This window comes from Bombina bombina, chromosome 1 (assembly GCF_027579735.1).
Source record: "Bombina bombina isolate aBomBom1 chromosome 1, aBomBom1.pri, whole genome shotgun sequence".
Lineage (NCBI taxonomy): Eukaryota > Metazoa > Chordata > Amphibia > Anura > Bombinatoridae > Bombina > Bombina bombina.
In genome coordinates this window covers 1,239,695,222-1,239,707,493 of record NC_069499.1, presented here as the reverse complement: position 1 = coordinate 1,239,707,493, position 12,272 = coordinate 1,239,695,222, and the positions used below count along the sequence as shown (strand labels likewise).

The 12,272-nt window shown below is 39.9% G+C and overlaps 1 protein-coding gene across 1 annotated transcript in view; it reads left to right on the top strand.

The window, feature by feature from the left end:
* LOC128647972 (polycystic kidney disease protein 1-like 2) overlaps positions 1–12,272 on the top strand; it is a 543,684-nt gene that overhangs the window by 444,114 nt on the left and 87,298 nt on the right. The window contains exon 35 of the mRNA XM_053700651.1: positions 1,734–1,919. Within this exon, the coding sequence (XP_053556626.1) occupies positions 1,734–1,919 (186 nt within the window). The remainder of the gene's footprint in view (positions 1–1,733; positions 1,920–12,272) is intronic.

The window sequence follows — 12,272 nt, the reverse complement described above, 5'->3', positions numbered from 1 at the left end:
TTGTAGTGTAGCTTCCCCCCCCCCCCCCCCAAGACCAACCCCCCACCCCTTCCAGATCCCTTAGATGCTTAGATGCAATTTGTTAATACATTTTTTTTTTTTACTTTAATCAACTTTGTTTTTCTGCAGTGTAGCGGTTCCCTCCCGCTCCCGCCTCGTGCGCGCGCCCGCCGCCCCCCGTGCACGCCCGTGCGTGCCCCCGTCTGTTCCGACCCCGATCCCGCCCCCCTCCACTTGGCCCATCGATGACCGCCCACCCGCCTCCCAGACTGGCTCCCACCCACCAACGATACCGTTCACCGATGTCCGGTGCAGAGAGGGCCACAGAGTGGCTCTCTCTGCATCAGATGGCCAAGGGGGGTTATTGCAGGATGCCTCGATATCGATGCATCACTGCAATAACCGGAAAGCAGCTGGAAGCGAGCAGGATCGCTTCCAGCTGCTTTCCAGACCAAGGACGTTATCCACACGTCCTTGGTCATTAACTATATTCTTTTTGAGGACGTATGGCGTACATCCTTGGTCGTTAAGGGGTTAAATACCCTTAAACTTGAAAATTTAAAGTGAAGGTCCATTTTGATGAGTTAGTGCCCGGTTTTTAATAAACCTATTAAAAACAAGGGCACTTTAATTCATCAAAATTGACATTTCACTGTTTTCTTCAAAAACTTACCTTTTAATCCTGGCAGCCGCTCCAGCACTTCCTCCGCCCGTCGCAAGCCGTCTTAGCGGGTCCAAAATGATGAATCCGGCTTCCTCCAATCACAGCGTTGCATCAAGCCAAGATTCTCCCTGGGGGGGGAGCTATGATTGGAAGAAGCCTGATTCGTCATTTCTGACATCTGCAGAGGCTTGTGAAAGCCGTGGGAATCGCTGGAGCGGCATTCAGAATTATAAGGTACGTTTTTGAAGAAGACAGTGAAATGTCAATTTTGATGAATTAAAGTGCCCTTGTTTTTAAAAGGTTTATTAATAAACGGGCACTAATTTATCAAAATGGACCTTCACTTTAATTATTAAATTTTAGTCTGTTATAAAGTGTTTTAATGTGTTTCTTCACTTAGAAGAAAATGTTCTTTGTATTTTTAAATATTTATTTCTATATATATAAATCTGTATATGTATCTATACCTGTATATATATATTTAAAAATAAAAACATTTTCTTCTATGCATAGAACATTGGAATGTAAAATATTCATAACTCAATTCGGGTTTAGCACTGTTGGATTAATGTGTCGGGTTAGTGCACAAGCGGTAACTGATGGGTGTTTTTTTAACAGTGTGCTCCATTGAAGTCTAAGGGGAACAGAAGCTTATGTATTTGCTATTTCCGAAGTCCTGAAGTTAGTGCACATTGGGTATTATTCAACGTACAATACCTGCACTAACCTGCCCAGTTTAAAAGCTTACTTCTAGCAAAAGCATAAAAAAGAGCACACCACTTGTAATCCAGCCCAAAGAGTTCTATGGTCTGTACTGCATAAATGACTCACTGTAATGTCCATTTAATAAATCAGCTGCATACAATAACATAGAACCGATGAGCGGAGTTAAGAAGCATGGTTAGTGTTTTTGTTTTTTTGCCCAGGGTGAAAAATATAAGAGAGGACATCAAATTAAAGAACAGACTCACAGCAACTCTTTAAAGACTTCCTTTGTTAGTTCAGCATCTGTTAACATCATAGCACTGTTTGAAATAACAGATTTATCTCTCTTTATTCTGATTTTCAGCCTACCTGGGGTTCTTGTGGATGCTCCTGCTAGTTGCCTATGGACAGAGAGATCCTAATTCTTATTACCTCAATAAACATCTTGAGAACAGCTTCACGGATGGACTAGAGAAAGTGTGTAGCTACCAGCAGTTCTTCACATGGGCTAATACTACACTGGTCAATAATTTATATGGAAGCCACCCAGGTATTTCTACCTTACTAAAGCTTTTGATTTCTTTTTGTCCTTCACAAGAAAAACACATTAAAGGGACATTATACACTCATTTTTTCTTTGCATAAATGTTTGTAGATGATCTATTTATATAGCCCATAAAGTTTTGTTTTTTCTAAAATGTATACTTTTGCTTATTTTTAAATAACATTGCTCTGATTTTTACATGCAGTTATATGAAAAGGAGTGTATACTGTCCCTTTAATTCTGTTTAAGCTTGGGGGAGGGGCAATGAAAGTACTTTTCTTCAGATGGCTTATCCCTGTCCTATCTGTGTAAAAGCTCAAATAAATGATGACTGGAAACTAACAATTACTTCCAGTCAATACTATGGACCTCCCTTCTCAATTAAGTGGGGGCTAGAAAGAGTAATCAAAATGTAATTAGAAAAGAAAGTTCATTTCTCAAGCACTTACTGTTATTATATATAAAAAAAAACAGATGATCTCCAATGTTCTATCTAAATCGTGCTTGCGAGCATGTAACCAAATAAAAAAAATAACTTTTATTAACTTAAAGGGACAGTCTAGGCCAAAATAAACTTTCATGATTTAGATAAGGCATGTCATTTAAAACAATTTTCCAATTTACTTTTATCACCAATTTTGCTTTGTTCTTTTGGTATTCTTAGTTGAAAACTTAACCTAGGAGGTTCATATACTAATTTCTTAGACCTTGAAGGCCACCTCTTTTCAGAATGCATTTTAACAGTTTTTCACCACTAGAGGGTGTTAGTTCATGTTTTTCGTATAGATAACACTGTGCTCGTGCACGTGAAGTTATCTGGGAGCAGGCACTGATTAGCTAAACTGCAAGTCTGTCAAAAGAACTGAAATAAAGGGGCAGTTTACAGAGGCTTAGATACAAGATAATCACAGAGTTTAAAAGTATATTATTATAACTGTGTTGGTTATGCAAAACTGGGGAATGGGTAATAAAGGGATTATCTATCTTTTGAAACAATAAAAATTCTGGTGTATACTGTCCCTTTAACTTTTTTTCCCCATAGACATCAACAATCAGCTAGATTACGAGCTTTGAGCGCTATAGGGAAATTAACGACCGCCACAAAAGCAGTGCTATTTCACCTCCCTATAGCGCTGCTATTACAAATTTACAAAAAGCAGGCTTGTGCAGGCGATATGGTTGCGCTGAGCTCCATACCGCACCCAAATGCAAGCGCTCCTTTGACGTGCTCCTGCACGATTTCCCCATAGACATCAATGGGGAGAGCCGGCAAAAACAAAGCCAAACACCTGCGATTGCGGAAACAAAAGCTCTGTAACGCAGCACCATTGATGTCCATGGGGAAAGAAAAAGTTATGTTTAAACGTAACACCCTAACATAAAAACCACGTCTAAACACCCCTAATCTGCCGCCCCCGACATAGCCGCCACCTACATAATGTTATTAACCCCTAATCTGCCTTCCCCGACATCTCCGCCATCTACATAATGTTATTAACCCTTAATCTGCCTTCCCTAATCTGTCACCCTTAACATCGCCACCTAAATAAAACTATTAATCTGCCACCCCCAATGTCGCTGCCACTATACTAAAGTTATTAACCCCTAAACCTCTGGCCTTCAACATCACTAACACTAAATAAATATATTATTACAATAAATATACCGAATATCACAAAGAAAAAAATGTGAAATAAATGTGATAACAAAAATCATAAAAGGAAAACCAAATAAAGTTCTGAATCAAGGATATGTCTGTGTCCTCTGGATGAGTTTTTCAGCTTGTTAGCATTCCTCAGTGAGATCCCATAAAAAAGGAAACAGAAAATTGCAACATAGTGTGAATCTGTAACGGCACTTTGAGGAAGTAGTTGTTTTGTAACAAATGACTACTCACATTTGTTGGAGCTTTCCACTAAGCTCAAGGATATGCGCACTCCCACTTTATACTGATATTTAATATATTTACCTCTAAACCTAGCCCTAACCATAACGTAACCCTAACCCTAAGCATAACCCTAAGCCTAAAGTAACCCTAAGCCTAAATCTAACCCTAACACCCCCTAACTTAAATATAATTAAAATAAAGCTAAATAAACCTTATTACCTAAATAATTCCTATTAAAAACTAAATACATACTTACCTGTAAAATAAAACCTAAGCTAGCTACAATATAACTAATAGTTATATTGTAGCTAGCCTAGGTTTTATTTTTATTTCACAGGTAAGTTTGTATTTATTTTAACTAGGTAGACTAGTTAGTAAATAGTTATTAACTATTTACTAACTACCTAGTTAAAATAAATACAAACTTACCTGTAAAATAAAACCTAACCTGCCTTACACTAAAAAATGAAATAAATTAAATTAATAAAATACAATTAACTAACTTACAAAAAAAATAAACACTAAATTACAAAAAATAAAAAAACGAAATTATCAAAAATAAAAATGAATTACTCCTAATATAATAGTCCTATCAAAATAAAAAAGCCCCCCCAAAATAAAAAAACCCTAGCCTACACTAAACTAGATAGAAATTTTTCAGCCAATAGGAATGTAAGAGACGCCATCTTGGATGACGTCACTTAAAGGGATTTATTTGAATTATATTTAAATTAGGGGGTGTTAGGGTTAGATTTAGGCTTAGGGTTAATTAGAGTTAGAGTTAGGGTTACGCTAGGGTTAGGATTAGGGGTTAATATATTTATGTAGAGTTAGTGATGTGGGAGTTCAGAGGTTTAGGGGTTAATAATCTTTAAATAGTGTTTGCGGTGCGGGAGGGGTTGCGGTTTAGGGGTTAATAGGTTTATTATAAGGGTGACAATGTCGGGGAGCGGTGGAATAGGGGTTAATAAATTATTTTAGTGGCAGCAATGTCCAGAGTGGCAGATTAGGGGTTAATAATTTTATTATAGTGTTTGCGATGCGGGAGGGCCTTGGTTTAGGGGTTAATAGGTAGTTTATGGGTGTTAGTGTACTTTTTAACACTTAAATTATGAGTTTTATGGTGCAGCTTTGTAACGTAAAACTCATAACTACTGACTTTAGATGGCAGTACGGATCTTGTCAGTATAGGGTGTACCGCTCACTTTTTGGCCTCCCAGGCAAACTCGTAATACCGGCGCTATGGTAGTCCCATTGAAAAAGGACTTTTTTAAAAGTGCGGTACTGACGTTGCGTGACGGCCAAAAAGGTGTGTGGTACAACTATACTGACAAGACTTGTAATAGCGGCATAAGGGAAAAAGCAGCGTTATGAACGCAAAACTCGTAATCTAGCTGATTGAAAGTATATAAAATACATTGATTAAAGACGTTATAAACACAAATTAGTAACCCTATTACTCCATTGGGGAAAATAACTATTGTCAAATATACAAACCTAAAGGGACAGTCTAGTCAAAATTAAACTTTCATGATTCAGATATGGAATGCAATTTTAAACAACTTTCCAACTGACTTTTATCATTTAAATTTGCTTTGTTCCCTTGGTTGTATTTTTGAACAGCTAAACCTAGGTAGGCTCAAACTGATTTATAAACCGTTGAAAACTGCCTCTTAGCTCAGAGCATTTTGAAAGTTTTTCACAGTTAGACAGTACTAGTTCATGTGTGTCATATAGATAATATTGCGCTCACTCCAGTGGAGTTATTTAGGAGTCTGCACTGATTGGCTAAACTGCATGTCTGTCAAAAGCACTGAGATAAGGGGGCAGTCTGCAGAGGCTTAGATAGAAGCTAATCACAGAGGTAAAACATAAATTAATATAACTGTGTTGGTTATGCAAAACTGGGGAATGTGTAATAAAGGGATTATCTATCTTTTTAAACAATAAGAATTCTGGTGTAGACTGTCCCTTTAAACATAAATTGTGTGATGTCATAACTACCCACTCAAATAGGCAGTTATTCCCATTAATATCGAAGAGATGAAACAAAAGATTCCCTGTAAGAATACCTATTGGTGACAATTAAAGGGACATTGTACCATAAAATAGTTTTCCCCTTAAAGGGACAGTCAACACTTGCGGTAACGTTATTTGCTATTGAAAAATAAAAACCGAAGATCCTCCTGCACTATACCCCTTCTGCCTTGCCGCCTTGCTTCTGTACTAATCACCATTGCTAACTTCTCTAATACCAGGTAAATATGGCAGCCGAAGTCCCCCCACTGTTACGTAGCTGCCTTCTTCTTCAAATGATCAGCAAATCAGAATCCAATCCTCTGTCAGAAATTGCAAGCGCATGCAATTTCTGACCGAGGATTGGATTGGATTCTGGAGCGATAGAGAATTGAGAAAAATAACCTGTTTGTGTGCATAGCACATTCCCGGCTCTATTTGTTTTATGTGCTGACTTCATACCTCATGTATTGAGGATTTTAAATGTGAGTTGAATTTATCAGCTTGTTTTTAAGTGTGTGTTCATTAAAACGATTTTACACTATGAGCCTCTATTTGGCTTTCTTTATATAACGGTGACTGAGATCGAAAGTTCCCATCTCCCTGAGAGTATAAGTGGCACGTTGAACACAGACGAGTGGTTTACTATTGGAGTTCGCACACAAAGAAACCTAACTATCCGGTTGTCCCATACTTCAGGGGGTACCAAGCTTCTCAGCGATACTGATTCATCCTTACCTCATATGATTGAGGTTGCTTAAAGTAAGTGTACATCCAAGGGGGAGCGATTCATGAAGATACAGTTTCAATAACATCTATTGACAGTGTGGCTGTATTTATGGACATTGTGCATATATAAAAAATATTATCATTTATTTCTATTATAGACTGCATTATATTCTATCTTCTCTTTAAGATACAGTGTGTACTGAATAATATCAGACCCTTCTAGGCTCTGTTGTACTAAGCGCCATCCTGCTACTCTTTTGTTCCTATATATATATATATATATATATATATATTTATATACAATTATATATATATATATATATATATATATATATATTTACATTATCTATAATAATGATTATTAATCATTAATATTGATATTTGTATATTTAATATTTTACATGACATGTCTTAAGATAACTAACTCTTCATGTGCGCTAACCTGACAGCTCATTAGACCTACATTGCGAAACCCGAAGCTTGTTACGTATATTTTACATTCCAATCTTCTTCACATATTTATATGTACATATATATATTATTTTTATATATATATATATATATATATATATATATATATATATATATGATAATGTTAATGTAAAATATATATCTATACCTATATATCTATGGGAATATATATATATATATATATATATATACAGAGAAAAGTGCACTCACAGGAATGAACAACTGGCTCAATAACATTGTTAGCCTGTTCTATGGCGATTTACAACCTGGGTGCAACTTTTTAGCCCAGTAATGCTTTTCACAGAGTAGAACTTTCCTGTAGTATATCAGTCTGATCCTGCCTATTACGGTCAGTCCAGCGCCGAAATACCAGGCAATTCCTCTCTGAACAAGGAACACAGCAACCCCAGACGATCGTTTTGGCCTTCATTGGGCCTCGTCAGTGAGGTGTAGCCATATTCCTCTAAGCAGACTGAGCAAGGAGTCCACGTCTGGTTGCCCCTTTTTCCCATAGGGAGACTAAATACATACAGAGAAAAGTGCACTCACAGGAATGAACAACTGGCTCAATAACATTGTTAGCCTGTTCTATGGCGATTTACCACCTGGGTGCAACTTTTTAGCCCAGTAATGCTTTTCACAGAGTAGAACTTTCCTGTAGTATATCAGTATGATCCCGCCTATTACGGTCAGTCCAGCGCCGAAATACCAGGCAATTCCTCTCTGAACAAGGAACACAGCAACCCCAGACGATCGTTTCGGCCTTCATTGGGCCTCGTCAGTGAGGTGTAGCCATATTCCTCTAAGCAGACTGAGCAAGGAGTCCACGTCTGGTTGCCCCTTTTTCCCATAGGGAGACTAAATACATACAGAGAAAAGTGCACTCACAGGAATGAACAACTGGCTCAATAACATTGTTAGCCTGTTCTATGGTGATTTACCACCTGGGTGCAACTTTTTAACCCAGTAATGCTTTTCACAGAGTAGAACTTTCCTGTAGTATATCAGTCTGATCCCGCCTATTACGGTCAGTCCAGCGCCGAAATACCAGGCAATTCCTCTCTGAACAAGGAACACAGCAACCCCAGACGATCGTTTCGGCCTTCATTGCGCCTCGTCAGTTAGGTGTAGCCATACTCCACTAAGCAGACTGAGCAAGGAGTCCACGTCTGGTTGCCCCTTTTTCCCATAGGGAGACTAAATACATACAGAGAAAAGTGCACTCACAGGAATGAACAGCTGGCTCAATAACATTGTTAGCCTGTTCTATGGCGATTTACCACCTGGGTGCAACTTTTTAGCCCAGTAATGCTTTTCACAGAGTAGAACTTTCCTGTAGTATATCAGTCTGATCCCGCCTATTACGGTCAGTCCAGCGCCGAAATACCAGGCAATTCCTCTCTGAACAAGGAACACAGCAACCCCAGACGATCGTTTCGGCCTTCATTGGGCCTCGTCAGTGAGGTGTAGCCATATTCCTCTAAGCAGACTGAGCAAGGAGTCCACGTCTGGTTGCCCCTTTTTCCCATAGGGAGACTAAATACATACAGAGAAAAGTGCACTCACAGGAATGAACAACTGGCTCAATAACATTGTTAGCCTGTTCTATGGCGATTTACCACCTGGGTGCAACTTTTTAGCCCAGTAATGCTTTTCACAGAGTAGAACTTTCCTGTAGTATATCAGTCTGATCCCGCCTATTACGGTCAGTCCAGCGCCGAAATACCAGGCAATTCCTCTCTGAACAAGGAACACAGCAACCCCAGACGATCGTTTCGGCCTTCATTGGGCCTCGTTAGTGAGGTTTAGCCATATTCCTCTAAGCAGACTGAGCAAGGAGTCCACGTCTGGTTGCCCCTTTTTCCCATAGGGAGACTAAATACATACAGAGAAAAGTGCACTCACAGGAATGAACAACTGGCTCAATAACATTGTTAGCCTGTTCTATGGTGATTTACCACCTGGGTGCAACTTTTTAGCCCAGTAATGCTTTTCACAGAGTAGAACTTTCCTGTAGTATATCAGTCTGATCCCGCCTATTACGGTCAGTCCAGCGCCGAAATACCAGGCAATTCCTCTCTGAACAAGGAACACAGCAACCCCAGACGATCGTTTCGGCCTTCATTGGGCCTCGTCAGTGAGGTGTAGCCATATTCCTCTAAGCAGACTGAGCAAGGAGTCCACGTCTGGTTGCCCCTTTTTCCCATAGGGAGACTAAATACATACAGAGAAAAGTGCACTCACAGGAATGAACAACTGGCTCAATAACATTGTTAGCCTGTTCTATGGCGATTTACCACCTGGGTGCAACTTTTTAGCCCAGTAATGCTTTTCACAGAGTAGAACTTTCCTGTAGTATATCAGTCTGATCCCGCCTATTACGGTCAGTCCAGCGCCGAAATACTAGGCAATTCCTCTCTGAACAAGGAACACAGCAATCCCAGACGATCGTTTCGGCCTTCATTGGGCCTTGTCAGTGAGGTGTAGCCATATTCCTCTAAGCAGACTGAGCAAGGAGTCCACGTCTGGTTGCCCCTTTTTCCCATAGGGAGACTAAATACATACAGAGAAAAGTGCACTCACAGGAATGAACAACTGGCTCAATAACATTGTTAGCCTGTTCTATGGCGATTTACCACCTGGGTGCAACTTTTTAGCCCAGTAATGCTTTTCACAGAGTAGAACTTTCCTGTAGTATAGCAGTCTGATCCCGCCTATTACGGTCAGTCCAGCGCCAAAATACCAGGCAATTCCTCTCTGAACAAGGAACACAGCAACCCCAGACGATCGTTTCGGCCTTCATTGGGCCTCGTCAGTGAGGTGTAGCTGTATTCCTCTAAGCACACTGAGCAAGGAGTCCACGTCTGGTTGCCCCTTTTTCCCATAGGGAGACTAAATACATACAGAGAAAAGTGCACTCACAGGAATGAACAACTGGCTCAATAACATTGGTAGCCTGTTCTATGGTGATTTACCACCTGGGTGCAACTTTTTAGCCCAGTAATGCTTTTCAAAATATTTTAAATTTAAAAACATATATGTGTGTCTGGTGTGTCTAGCTCTAGATGGATAAATTATTTTTATCAGTGAACTCAATTTTGTAATATTTTAACTCACAATCCATCAAGAGACACACCAGACACACATATATGTTTTTAAATTTAAAATATTTTGATTATTGGAAACAATGATTAATTCGATTATGATATATTTATGATGCATTTTTAAACTTGTATTAATGTAGAAATTTATGTCATTTATATATTGATGAAATGGTTAAAACATTTATTATTCTTAGATATATGAATTTTCACATATGATATGAAATCCATATGTTTGCTAGATAACATGATGATTCACTATGTGGCAGTATTATAGGCCATCAAAATGCACTTTAAAACACTTTTTTATATGTTATATTATTGCTCGCCATTAGAGGGCAACATTGTATCACTTTTAATCACAATATTTGGCGCCAGTATGGCTATTTAAATGTTTGTTCACTAATCTATTGTCAAGCTTGAGAAAGGGCCAAGTTTGGGCCTGAAACGTTGCTTGTTGATCCCTGTTTTGCACAAGTAAAAGTCATTTTTTGCACCAGCTGGAACAATTTGATTTCTTTGTATCGATGCTGGGTCTGGTGAGCCTGTTCCTGGCTGTGCAGTGAGTGCTGTGCTTCACGCTACATTGTTGCAGTATTAACTTTGATCCATTTTGAGTCAGCACCCCTGCCCCTGACTGTGGGAGTCCTTCACACCGAACAGCTACAGTTTGAGGTCATTCATTCCCTAGCACAGCCTGTCATCCTTAGTCTTCCTTGGCTTCAGGTACACTATCCACAGTTCGACTGGGCTGAGGGACAACTGGCTTCCTGGGGTACCTCCTGTTTCCACTCCTGCCTTGCTACAGTCACTCCTCTTCCCCGTATCCCATAGCCAGTATACAGACTCCTTCAAACGTTCCGTCAGTATAAGCAGACTGTTTGAGAAACAAGAAGCCAACGTGCTGCCACCCCACCGTCCTTATGACTGCAAGATGGACCTCTTTCCTGGAGCTCCCCTTCCTAAAGGGAAGACGTATCCACTCTCCAAAGCGGAAACCAAATCCATGAAGGAGTACATCCAAGAGAACCTAGCTAAAAGTTTCATTTGCCCTTCCTCCTCTCCTGCTGGGGCAGGCTTCTTTTTTTGTCAGTAAAAAGGATGGTGGGCATTCATCAACGATATCTTCCGTGACCTCCTCAACCGCACTGTCATCGTCTATCTGGATGACATCCTTGTTTTCTCTTCCAGTTTGGACGAACATCATAGACACGTAAGAAAGGTGCTTCTACATCTCAGAAACAATTCTCTGGTAGCCAAATTAGAAAAATGTGAGTTTGATCAAGTACAGATCTAATTCCTTGGCTATGTCATCTCAAAAGAAGGTTTTGCCATGGATCCTGATAAACTCACCGCAGTTCTGGAATGGCCTCAACCTACCTCTCTAAAAGGATTACAGAGGTTCTTGGGGTTCTCCAATTATTACCGCAAGTTTATAAAGAACTTTTCTCAAACAGTCGCTCCTCTCACTGAATTAACAAAATGGAACAAAGACTGTAAACATTGGGCTCCCGAAGCCATACGTGCCTTCTCTAGTCTGAAAGAGGCTTTCTGTACAGCTCCTGTGCTCCACCATCCTGACCCTAACCTACAGTTAACTTTAGAGGTTGATGCCTCCGAGATAGGAGCTGGAGCAGTTCTTACCCAAAGGGATCCTTTGACTTCTAAGTCACACCCTGTAGCCTTTTTCTCTAAACGCTTTGCTCCTGCTGAGAAGAACTACAATGTGGGTAATAATGAACTCTTAGCCATTAAGATGGCTTTAACCAAATGGCGTCACTGGTTAGAGGGTACCGCAAATCCCATTCAAATTCTCACCGACCACAAGAATCTGGCTTACCTAGAGACTGCTCATCAACTCAATCCTCGACAGGCCAGGTGGGCCTTGTTCTTTTCCCATTTTAACTTTGTGGTCTCTTATCTTCCTGGGACTAAGAACAAGAAGACAGATTCCCTTTCCCGTCAGTTCCCTCACTCAAGTGATTTTTCTGAAACCCCTATTGAACACATTATGCCCCCCTCCTGTGTGGTTTCTCAACTAAACACCCCCAACATGCCCAGTCTAGTAAATCTCCTGGAGCTCCCGTGACCTTCAATATCCTCTTTGTACCTCTGAACCTATGCATCCCTGTGCTAGCCTGGGCCCATGATAGC